The sequence below is a fragment of the Clytia hemisphaerica genome, unplaced genomic scaffold (assembly GCF_902728285.1).
Source record: "Clytia hemisphaerica strain Z4C2 unplaced genomic scaffold, Clytia hemisphaerica genome assembly, whole genome shotgun sequence".
NCBI lineage: Eukaryota > Metazoa > Cnidaria > Hydrozoa > Leptothecata > Clytiidae > Clytia > Clytia hemisphaerica.
In genome coordinates, this window is record NW_027103289.1 from 596,244 (window position 1) to 608,119 (window position 11,876).

Below are 11,876 nucleotides of genomic sequence, written 5' to 3' on the forward strand. Positions count from 1 at the left end.
ATGGTTTTTTTTGTCAGACTGGAAATTGGACAAATCGAGCCCAAATAAATCAAATTGAGAAATGTTAAAGAAGATCAGACGAAATGCTGGCAACGTTTCAGAACGTATATCAAAACTGTCGAAAATCCACCAAAAACTTTTGTAGAAGATGAAATAATCTGCTGGAATTAGTAAGTGTCGTGGCATTGTTTTCTAGGAATTTTTTTTTCATGATTACAGTATTTCATTAATTCATTCAAAACGGTTAATCCCAAGTTTGCCTTCCATGCATATGTGAAGTTCGTTACAGTCATGTCAACTGCCTTTACATTTGAGAAATGCCTTCCAAATTGAGATACTTCCATACTCAGACACCCAACATAAATTATTATTATAAACGTGGGAGTTGTTGTTTGCTGTTTAAGCTAATAAAATTTGTAAGTACTTGTTGCCTGTATTTTTCAGGCTGTAAATTCGAAACAATGAGATTACAGTAAACAAGTCTTGGGAAATGTTAGAGGAGTTATATGAGACTTCTGAATCAAACGAATTATAATTCATTTTTAATAATAATATTAAAACTGCCCCAAAACTGCCCAACCTGGACTTGATAAAATGAAATGAGCACCAGATGAGTACCATGACTAATGATAATAAGAGAGGATCAACTGATGATCTATGGATAACAAGGGGCCTCTGAAACTTTGCTAAATATTCATTTGGGATTTCAGTGTCTGTATTCGGCCAATCTGGAGATTCAAAAAATGTTTTCTTCGGGAAATGTTTTCAAATTTGTTCTTGTTTGCTTAGAAGCTCAGGCCTGAACAGGCGCCTTACTCCTCGTGACTATGAATTTCCAAGCATGACAGTCCATGACAACTTCTTCTAGTTGAGCCAGTGCAGAGCCAGTATCAACATTCATTTGGTCTTTCCCCATCTTTTTGGAGGTCTTCCACGCGGTTTGGGGTTTGTGAAGTTGTCTTTGAAAGCAATATTGACGGGATTATCCAGGTCTCTGCGAAGAATATTGCTAAACCAGGAGAAACATCTCTTGGAAGTCTTCCTATTGATGTCAATGATGGTGGTGGTGATTCCAAGCCGGTTTCTGATTTCAACATTACGAACACGGTCCATTAATGTGAGGCCGAGAAGCGATCTGAAACGTCTCACTGTGTATCTCCTGATTATTTCAGTGTCCAGCTTTAGATTTATGTCTTTGTTACGCCATATCTGATCTCTTAAGCGTCCGAAACTCGGACATACTAAGCCCATTCTCCGTTTGATGTCGTTTGTAGTGCCTGGAACGTTACTTCCCGGGAAAACAAAGTCACTAACATTCTCAACGTTCTCATTGTTGATTTGAATGGGTATTGGAGAGTCACTGATAGTTTTGCATTTAGATACATTGATCTTCATTCCCCATTTGGAACAAGTGGTCTCAAGTTCAGCTGTCGATATTTCTAATTTTTCGAAGATTGCGGCCGCAAGTGTAGTGTCATCAGCATACTTTAACGGGATAATTTTTCGCGGGGATTAATTTTCGCGGATATCTGCGAAATTTCTATTTTTATCGTTTTTTATTTTTTTTTCTACATGAGGCAACCCTCGAAAAAGGTCAAATCCTCGATATGCTTGTTAGCAAAAAAATCGTTTTCCTCAAAATTTTCTTCACAAATTTATAAACTTGGAAGAGGTATTGGAAAATTTTTTATCTAAAGTGATCGCTTATTGTTAAAAGCTTGTTAAAGAGGGTAATCCAACTGGCTTGAAATTAAACATTTAATAGGATATGTAAGAATTTTTCCCAAATAGGCTGTGAAAATTTAGCTCCGCACCATGGAAGTTCAAATTCAACTTTTGATAGTTGTAATACATATCTCCTTGCCCTATTCCAATACACCCTCTTATTACTTGAAAAAAAAATTCAATGTTTTGACCCTTTTCAAAAATTTTAATTTGTACCCCAATCCGCGAAATTAAATCCCCGCGAAAAATCAGGAAATCCCTCATCCGCGAAAATTAATCCCCGCGAAATCTTAAAATTTCGCGGATGAGCTCAACCGCGAAATTTAATCCCCGCGAAATTTTATCCCATTAAAGTACCTCAGTTCGGTGGACGTATTTTCTTTTTGCTCATCGAGGCTCTTCAGGTCATCATTAACAAATTCCAGGAATATGTTAAATAGGACTGAAGATAGCATACAACCTTGTCCTTGAACCAGTTGGTGATTTGTTTGTTAACAACTACAGCACATTCAGGATTTGAGTAGATGTTTCCAATGATATCAACGACACGTGGGTCAATACCAATCGCGCGCATCATTTTCCATAATGCTTTCCGCCAGATGGCATCGAATGCTGCCTTGAAATCAATGAAGGTGTACTTTAACGTTCCTCTCCCTAGCTTTCTCGAAAATTTGGTGGACAATGAAGATTGCATCCACTGTAAAAGATTCTTGATTACATCATTATCATCAACTTGGAAGCATAGTTATTGGCCCAGCACGCAGTGCAATGAGCCTTTAAAACACAACTGGTCGAAAAAAATTGACTTTGTCGGGGCCTATGCGTGTGCCAATTATCAATCGACGATTCCAGGCTAAAATCGAACTACCTGACTTTCTATTGTGCGCATGCGTAAGAGAAAACCACATATAATCAATACCTCCAAATTATATGGTCAAATCTTTCTTTCTTAATTAGTAGGAAAAAGTTTAAAGTAATTAAATCTTTATTGATCGCCCGACTCGAGTTTATACATTGAAAAAAATCGCTCCAGTTGTATGGCCATTCTGCAGCGGAAAAATATGCTGACAGTGCCAACACTTCTGGGTCTTTACGCCGCTTAGGCTTTCTTGTTATCATTTGTAACGAGGCTTTTGTACTGATTATGACGTCACATTTTCGCCTGATTATGGAATTTCTTACACTGTTGATGAAAAAATCTATACAAATTATACAAGAAAAAAAGAAAAAAAATTAAATTTAGATAAGTATTTTTTTTTTGAAGCTATAAAGCTTCTTATACAGTCAAGAACACCTTCAAATTAGCCTATCATAGGCTATTTAGACTATTTTGTATAGGCTATTTAGCCGAAAATCGATAAAAACCTCGATTTCTGACGAAATATAAATAGTCGAGTCTATTTTTCACCATTACTTCATTGCCCAAAGCCAAAAGAATCTTTTTCACTTAAACTGATATAACATTCAATTTTGGAAACAGAAATATGAATAAATTTATTATCCATCGGCTAACTAACCGATTATAGGCTAATTTTCTGATAATGAAGTGCCGTGTACAAAAACACATGTTTGAAAAAAAAACTGTTTTCTTCAAAAAGCACGATTTTCTTACCATGCGCATGCGCATGCATGCGCAGTACCAAAAAGTGGAATATTTCCTAAACCAAAATTGACCCAAAGTCAAAATTTGTCATGAACGTTTCTCTGACAATGAGAAACCATGTATTCCTTAGAGAAGACGCCACTATTTATATTTCGTCAGAAATCGAGGTTTTTGTCGATTTTCGGCTAAATAGCCTATATAAAATAGTCTAAATAGCCTATGATAGGCTAATTTGAATGTCTTCTTGACTGTTATAGAACAAAGGATTATTTTATGTACATTATTTGATATATAGTCCGGGAGCATCCCGGTGTGCTAAAAAAAAGAGCAAATATTATTATGATAATATATATACCACTAAGGTCTAAGAGTTCTTTGCCAAAAACTTCAAACCTTTTTATAACAAATATTTTTAAGTATGAGACCTTTGTGGCATATTACACGCTTTGGTTTATCGGCTAATTTGTAGTAAAATGGCTCTGAAATTAGACAAAAACGAGAAGAAGAAAAAATTGCCCATTATTATACCCATACTCAACCCATATCATTACGCACCGTAGAATATACTACCTATTTACACTGTGAAACCCTTCAGTATTTGTCGAACATAAAACAACAATACACCGTTTAGGAGTCTCGCTATTTCACGGTATTCCATTGCAGAGGCCCGGTAAAAATGGTAGGTAAAAATGCGCACTTTAGTACTGTGAAAGGTTAGAGGAATGTAAACATTGTGAATTTTTTTCTCTCCTTTAAAGAGAATGATTTAGATATTTTAACATGATATCAATGATAATCTTATAAGTCTCTCCTGAAAATTTCACAAAAATTCATCAAGAGGAAAAGAAGTTATGATTAAAAGGAGTTCTTTACCTACCGTCTTTCTGCTATGTTTCCTTATGAGAACCAGATGTTTACCTACCGTTTTTTTGCGGAGGAGAGTGAATTTTCCGTGATCGCTAAAATCAAAACAATGGAAAATTGGATTGACGCGTGCGCAGTCGACACTCCTAAACGGTGTATTACCAAGTTTATTATAATTATTATCGTCATGATCATCATCACATTCAATCTTGTCGTCTTTGAAATGGATGTGATATTTCTGGTACTGAAGGAGTCAACGAACATAAAACAACCAATTACCAAGTTTATTACCATTACTGTCATCATGATCATCAACACATTAAATCTTGTCGTCTTTGAAATAGATGTGATATTTCTGGTAGTGAAGGAATTAACGACCATAAAACAACCAATTACCAAGTTCATTATAATTATTATCACCATGATCATCATCATCACATTCAATCTTGTCGTCTTTGAAATAGATGTGATTTTTCTGGTACTGAAGGAGTCAACGAACATAAAACAACCAATTACCAAGTTTATTATAATTACTGTCAACATGATCATCATCACATTCAATTTTGTCGTCTTTGAAATGGATGTGATATTTCTGGTACTGAAGGAGTCAACGAACATAAAACAACCAATTACCAAGTTTATTATAATTGTTATCATCATGATCATCATCACATTCCATTTTGTCGTCTTTGAAATGGATGTGATATTTCTGGTACTGAAGGAGTCAACGAACATAAAACAACCAATTACCAAGTTTATCATAATTACTGTCAACATGATCATCATCACATTCAATCTTGTCGTCTTTGAAATGGATGTGATATTTCTGGTACTGAAGGAGTCAACGAACATAAAACAACCAATTACCAAGTTTATTATAATTACTGTCAACATGATCATCATCACATTCAATTCTTCCGTCTCTGAAATGGATGTGATATTTCTGGTACTGAAGGAGTCAACGAACACAAAACAACCAATTACTAAGTTTATTATCATTACTGTCATCATGATCATCATCACATTCAATCTTGTCGTCTTTGAAATGGATGTGATATTTCTGGTACTGAAGGAGTCAACGAACATAAAACAACAAATTACCAAGTTTATTATCATTACTGTCATCATGATCATCATCACATTCAATCTTGTCGTCTTTGAAATGGATGTGATATTTCTGGTAGTGAAGGAGTCAACGAACATAAAACAACCAATTACCAAGTTTATCATAATTATTATCATCATGATCATCATCACATTCAATCTTGTCGTCTTTGAAATGGATGTGATATTTCTGGTGCTGAAGGAATTAACGAACATAAAACAACCAATTACCAAGTTTATTATAATTATTATCATCATGATCATCACACTCAACTCTGTCGTCTTTGAAGTGGATGTGATATTTCTGATACTGAAGGAGTCAACGAACATAAAACAACCAATTACCAAGTTTATTATAATTGTTATCATCATGATCATCACACTCAACTCTGTTGTCTTTGAAGTGGATGTGATATTTCTGATACTGAAGGAGTCAACGAACATAAAACAACCAATTACCAAGTTTATTATGATTATTATCATCATGATCATCATCACATTCAGTCTTGTCGTCTTTGAAATGGATGTGATATTTCTGGTACTGCGAAGGAATTAACGAACATAAAACAACCAATTACCAAGTTTATTATAATTGTTATCATTATGATCATCACACTCAACTCTGTCGTCTTTGAAATGGATGTTATATTTCTGGTACTGAAGGAATTAACGAACATAAAACAACCAATTACCAAGTTTATTATAATTATGATCATCATGATGATCATCACACTCAACTCTGTCGTCTTTGAAATGGATGAGATATTTCCGGTGGACGACCACCAAATGATCCATTGATAATGTATGTTGCGTCCAACCGATATAAATATCATTGCAATCATGTTTTGAAGTCTTTGAGTTGTCATCGCCTAAAAAAAATCAAGAAAACATATGTTGCATGTATTTGAAAAATATTGAAAAACTGAAGCCACTAGCTTAGAAACTTCTTGGCCCTTTAATTTCGAATCCTGGACTGGGTTTTATTACAATTTGAACCGTAACAGCACTACACTTGAAAACAAAGAAAACGCTAGATTTACTCGTCAGTTGAAATGCGGTGAAAATCCTAAATTATAAATCTTTTGTTTTACTGGTAAACGTTGTCTGAAGTTTAGAATCTATCTTTGGAATGAGTGAAATTCCTGGATCTTTTTGCAATTCTCATACTTACTACACTAAATCTTAACAATCAAACCTACCGAAAAACTGAGCACTGCCACAAACTCCTAGTGTGCGCTCTCTGTTTACCAGCCATTTGTAAACAACGTTGCCACTAAACTTAACATGTAGAGTTCGGCCATGGTACGGTTTGAAGCATTTGACTCTGACTTCGGTGTAACCCCTATTTTTAAATAAGCTTCGAATATCTGAGTTGCTCAACATGAATTTTCCGTTTTGAATCTGATTGAGTTTTGAGATTCGATATCCTGTATTAATACTTGTTAACATTCCCGCCACTTGGTTTGCACTCGTTAATGTCACGTTCCCGACGGCTAACCAACCACCTGAAAAATTAAAGGGAAACTCAACTATTTCCAATAATTCCACGCAATTTTGATAAAAAAATTTTAATTGACACTGAAAGCCTTAAATCTCAATAAGATGCTTGCTTTTTAAAGCAGATAGATGAACACATTGGAATATTTGAGCCTAGAAGTCGCTGGATTTACTTGATGAATCAATATTAGTGGTCTCTTAAAGGAACATGAGAGTATTGACTAAATTTGTAAAGTAACCGTATGCTGTGCGATACTAGTCTACACAATAGAAAGCTCCAGGCTTTTAGGCCTTACTCTTGGTCTATAGGCATTGCTATAGGCGGCCACTAGTAACCCCCACCGGGAATTGCTTATTAATAGGTTTAAACATAGTAGACAACTGTCACAAAAGATGTTTATCAATAGAGAGTTTCTAAACATCGACTAGAAATAGCGACCACGACCGGCGACCAGATAAATTTTGGTTATCGAGTTTATCTGCTCTCTCCACCGTAGAGAATGTTTAAATCAAGTCCTCAAAATACTAAAAAGTGACCTTTGAAGTAACCAGTCATTTTCTTGACAAAGTGACGCTATTTGACAAAAATATTGACAGGATCATTAAGTATGATGTTTGTAAGCTTGCAAATTTTTTAATTATGCTGAATGATATGCCTTTAGTATGAATAGATAGAGTAGGAAAAATTGGGAAGGCCAGTTTATGATTCTAATCAATTATTCTATTGTCTTTATGCCGACAAAATGACTAATTTCGACAGAAATAACAATCTGATGAATCAAGCTCCAAGAGCGTCGAAATAGTTGTTTTACGTATTTGGCACGTGGCTTTAATTAGATGAGACAGGGGTGAGCTTACTCTTCAATATTAAATATATTCAAATGATTAGAGACACTCTACGTTGGAGAAAGAGAAAAATCTCGATAACCCAAATTTATCTGGTCGCTGGTCGTGGTCGCCGGTCGTGGTCGTCATTTCTGGTCGACGTCTAGAAACTTCCTTATCAATAGAGATTTCAAATAAAAGAATGTTTAAAACACAGCTGATTGGCTTAGGTTTCAAAACTCTCGATTGTTTCATTAAAACCTCAGTGCGGATGCGATTTACTCGAAGAATTTCAATATTCGAAACAAGAGCAGTGCTCATATCCCGAAGAGTAGGAGTTTTACGCTCGAAACGAAGGAAGAGATGACGTAGCCTACGCGATACAAAATCAAAACAAATGTCACATGTCAAAATATAAAATAAAAACAAATATGGCTGATTTTGATTGTTTCAATTGTCTTACAATTTTACAATCAGATTGTTTGTTTTGTTCTATTTAATGTCACGTGGTTTGCGCAATGTTTACATTTTACTACTTTTATGTCCCTTTAAGAGCAAAAAAACTGTTTTTCATGACAAGGGGTGGTGCTGCTGGTCCTCTTTAAGTTGTTGTTTTTGAAATAATAAATAACTAGCCGTATGTGCAGCGTCGCACGCTGCGTGTCCCAATCCAGCGAATCACTATACATATAAAAAATCACTGAACGAAGAAAGATAGCTGCCGAAACAATGATAAGATTTTAATTTAATGAAAAAAAGGATATAAAAGATAACATTGCATTGCAATTTTTAACCACAATAGAGTAAATGGCTTAGAAGAATTATATTTTCGATCTTTTTAGCCATCGTGGCTAGCCATCGTGGCTGGACATTCGAGAGTGACTTATTGAAAGACTTTGAAAAGTTTTGAAAGTGATAGGGAGCCGCTATAGTAAACAGAAAGTTTTAAAGAGCATCTGAATAAGAAATCTTCAAAAGCAAAAACGTTTTAGCGTATTAATATATAGATTCTTACCTCCGTCGACATTCATATCACAAAATCGATTTGAGTTTTGTGCAAACATTTCGAAAAAAAAGAAACCAGATTGACAGCCAGGGCAAATTTCTTTGATTGCTTTGCAAGACCCATCAACAACTGCTCCTTTTTCGATCTTGCAAAATATTTTCTTTTGTACCTCGGTCGGTAGTTCGGTAATGTAGAAGTGTGTTTCGCATGTTGGACATTGCTTTTTGATGTCGTTGCAACTTGCCTCTCCAACACCGTCAATAGAAAATTGACAAAATATTTGGCGAAAGATATCGTTCGACTCCATCAAGTAAAGCTGCGAAGGACAGCTAGGACAAATTTCATTGATTGATTTACAAGTTCCATCGACAACTGCTCCGTTTTCAATCTTGCAGAAAAGGTTTACTTGTTCTCCACTTGGCATTTCTATATTGTAGAAGTTGGTTTCGCATGTTGGGCAATTATTTCTGATATCTTTACAACTTGGTTTTTCAACACCATCAGCAGTAAATTCACAAAACACTTTTTTCATAATGCAGTCTCTCTCTAGGGAATAAAAATCGGACGTGCAGGTTGGGCAATTTTCCTTCACTTCTTTACAACTCGATAATGGAGTGTCCTAGAAATAAAATAAACTCATGATTACTTTACTGGATATATTTTGCAGCGGACTATGAAAAACAAAAATAGTTTTGAGTCTTTTATAATGCCGTGTTAGGCAGTAACATAGGTGTTGTTTGGTAACCAGATCGTTACAAGATAAGTGTACAGGCTTGGGGACACGAGAAGTTTTTTTCGAGTTGGTGCAGTGCAACATGCTCCATCCCACCAACCTGAAACGCTTTCTCGTGCCTCCACCCCGTCTTTTAATAACATTTGTGCTTCTTTCACTCTTGTCCCAGAGACAAAATCAGCGTGTCTTTTGGGTATTTCCCTCACTTTTTGTCCCATGAAACAAAAAAAGAAACCACGAGACACGCGTTGGGACGGAGCATGTTGCATTGCACCAACGCGAAAAAAACTTCTTGTGTTTTCAATAAGTAATGTTTTTTTCACCATACACGTTTTTTTTAAAAGATCATCCAAAATTTTTGAAGCCTATGGATGTTCTTAACTTTTTGAATTTTAAGCCTTAAAATGTTCTTCACTTGTTCTTAACATTTTGACCCTCGAAGGCTCATGTTCTTATATAGTTTGTTCTCATAAAAAACGTGTACCCTATTTACACCCCTGTCTCAGTGCCCCGGTGGCCTGATTTCAGTACATGATTTTTTTCAGTACATGGTTTCAGTACATGATTTTTTCCTACGTCACTGCAGTAATCAAATTTTTATTGCACTCATTTGTAATCATCCTAAATGGCTTGGGAATTCAAGAACTGTTTTTTATTGTCGCTGTCTTTATTCAATTTATATCTCAATTCACAAATGAGTGTAATAAAAATTTGATTACTGCAGTGACGTAGGAAAAAATCATGTACTGAAACCATGTACTGAAAAAAATCATGTACTGAAATCAGGCCACCGGGGCACTGAGACAGGGGTGTCTATTTAAACTCAAGTTAACGAGTTTCGTATTATCGGTGTTTTTCATTTGACTTTTTTTTTGTGATTGTGCATGAATACGATTGATTGCATGATATTTCTCAAACTTGACTTGCATCTTAATTCACACTTACTAAGATATATTACAGAAAATTGTATGTTAGACATATTAAGTAAGGCTAACCACGGACTCGTAGAACCGAAGCACGTTGATGAAGAAACAAGATGGCTGATGAAAAGTACTTCACTATGAATTTTTGTGAATTCAGCTATAATGTTTCGAAACGTATGGAAATGAATCAGCTTGCCTTATTGTTTTTTTTTTTTGTTGTTTTTTTTTTTTGCAAATTTACTGTAGTTTCAGGGAATGATATTTCCTTACATATGCTTGCGAAAAGGCTGAATTGCTTTTGACCCGTTCTTACATCCCTAAATTGACAAATTGGTACTCAAATTATAAAGAAAAGGGAAAAAAAGGCTTTGATTCACTTTGTTGAAATGACCTTGGTCAAAGATTATTTAATAAATCCTTTCTTTTAAAAACTAAAAAAACACCCCGTGGCGTTTATTCGAAGTAAATCATTACAATATATTCACGAGGGGCGTTTATCTAAAAGACCCTGCATTTATTAAAAATAGACAAAAAGAACGACAAATTTCATAAAAGACGACAATTTTCGCCGTCCACGACCCTGACCGAAAGTGACTGTACCACCCACGTATTCATTCCTCTTTAATTATCACAGGAATTAACTACATATGGTTTTAAAGAACGACAAATTACGCATGCGTGTTACAATGGAGGATTCTTTAGACGAACAGACTGCTCGTAACAGCCAATCGTGGAAGCAAAATGTTTGTCTTTCATCCGCCATTAAACACGATGCATTAAATAATTAAATTTTTTGTCCACGTGAATAATTGGGGGAAAATAATCACACGGCTGTAATTATATTTGTTAGGTGCAATTATGTAAACCAGCCAATTACTTTAAGGGCAGAAACTTTCGTGGGCAGAAACTTTCGCGTTTTTCGCGATTTTGATCCTTTTTCGCGAAAGTTTCTGCCAGGTAAAAAATTAAACCTGAAAAACGCAAAGGTTTTTTTTGCGAAAAATAAACTTTCCTCTTCACTTTTGCACTGTTTGCTAAATTTTTGCGTGTTTTATGAGTTTTTGTTACCAAAAAAGGTAAATTTTATATGAATTCGCGAAAGTTCTATCTGTGAAATTTCGGCTAAAACCATAATTCGTGAAACTTAAATTCGCTGAATTTCGCGACTTTTTGACTTCGCGAAACTTTCTGCCCGCGAAACTTTCTGCCCTTAAAGTAAGTAGGAGCTGCAAATAGAATATAGAAAAAATATAAAAATTAATTTTGGAGAGCTTCTTAAAAAAATTAGGAAAATTTTCTCTTTTGGTACCTTTTACGCTTTAAAGTTGCCGCGAGACGGGGTTAAGTGATTTGAAAAGTGATTAAGCTGACACGAAGTAGGTACACGCTTCAAAGATTTCCGGGGGGGGCGGGTACCTAGGCGAAATGAGGGTAAGATATGTGCCACCCTTAAGGGTCTCTTTTTTGGATCCTCAAAATCCCACTAAGGGTCGTTAAAATCACATAATTCAATTCCAGTCCCCCTAAGGGTTGTAAAAACAGCTCAAATTCCATATCGTGACCCTCTTCTATGAAATAGTCCCAATAAGGGTCACA

General features: G+C 35.4%; 1 protein-coding gene across 1 annotated transcript; it reads right to left on the reverse strand.

The window, feature by feature from the left end:
* Positions 1-897: 897 nt before the first annotated feature.
* On the reverse strand, positions 898-1,395 carry LOC136810152 (uncharacterized). The gene has a single exon (XM_067066729.1). The coding sequence runs from the start codon at positions 1,393-1,395 to the stop codon at positions 898-900; it is 498 nt and encodes a 165-aa protein (XP_066922830.1).
* Positions 1,396-11,876: the final 10,481 nt, after the last annotated feature.

Bases quoted from the DNA above. Each gene is read 5' to 3' on its own strand.
- LOC136810152 (XM_067066729.1), bottom strand. From the start codon at position 1,395: ATGAAGATCAATGTATCTAAATGCAAAACTATCAGTGACTCTCCAATA.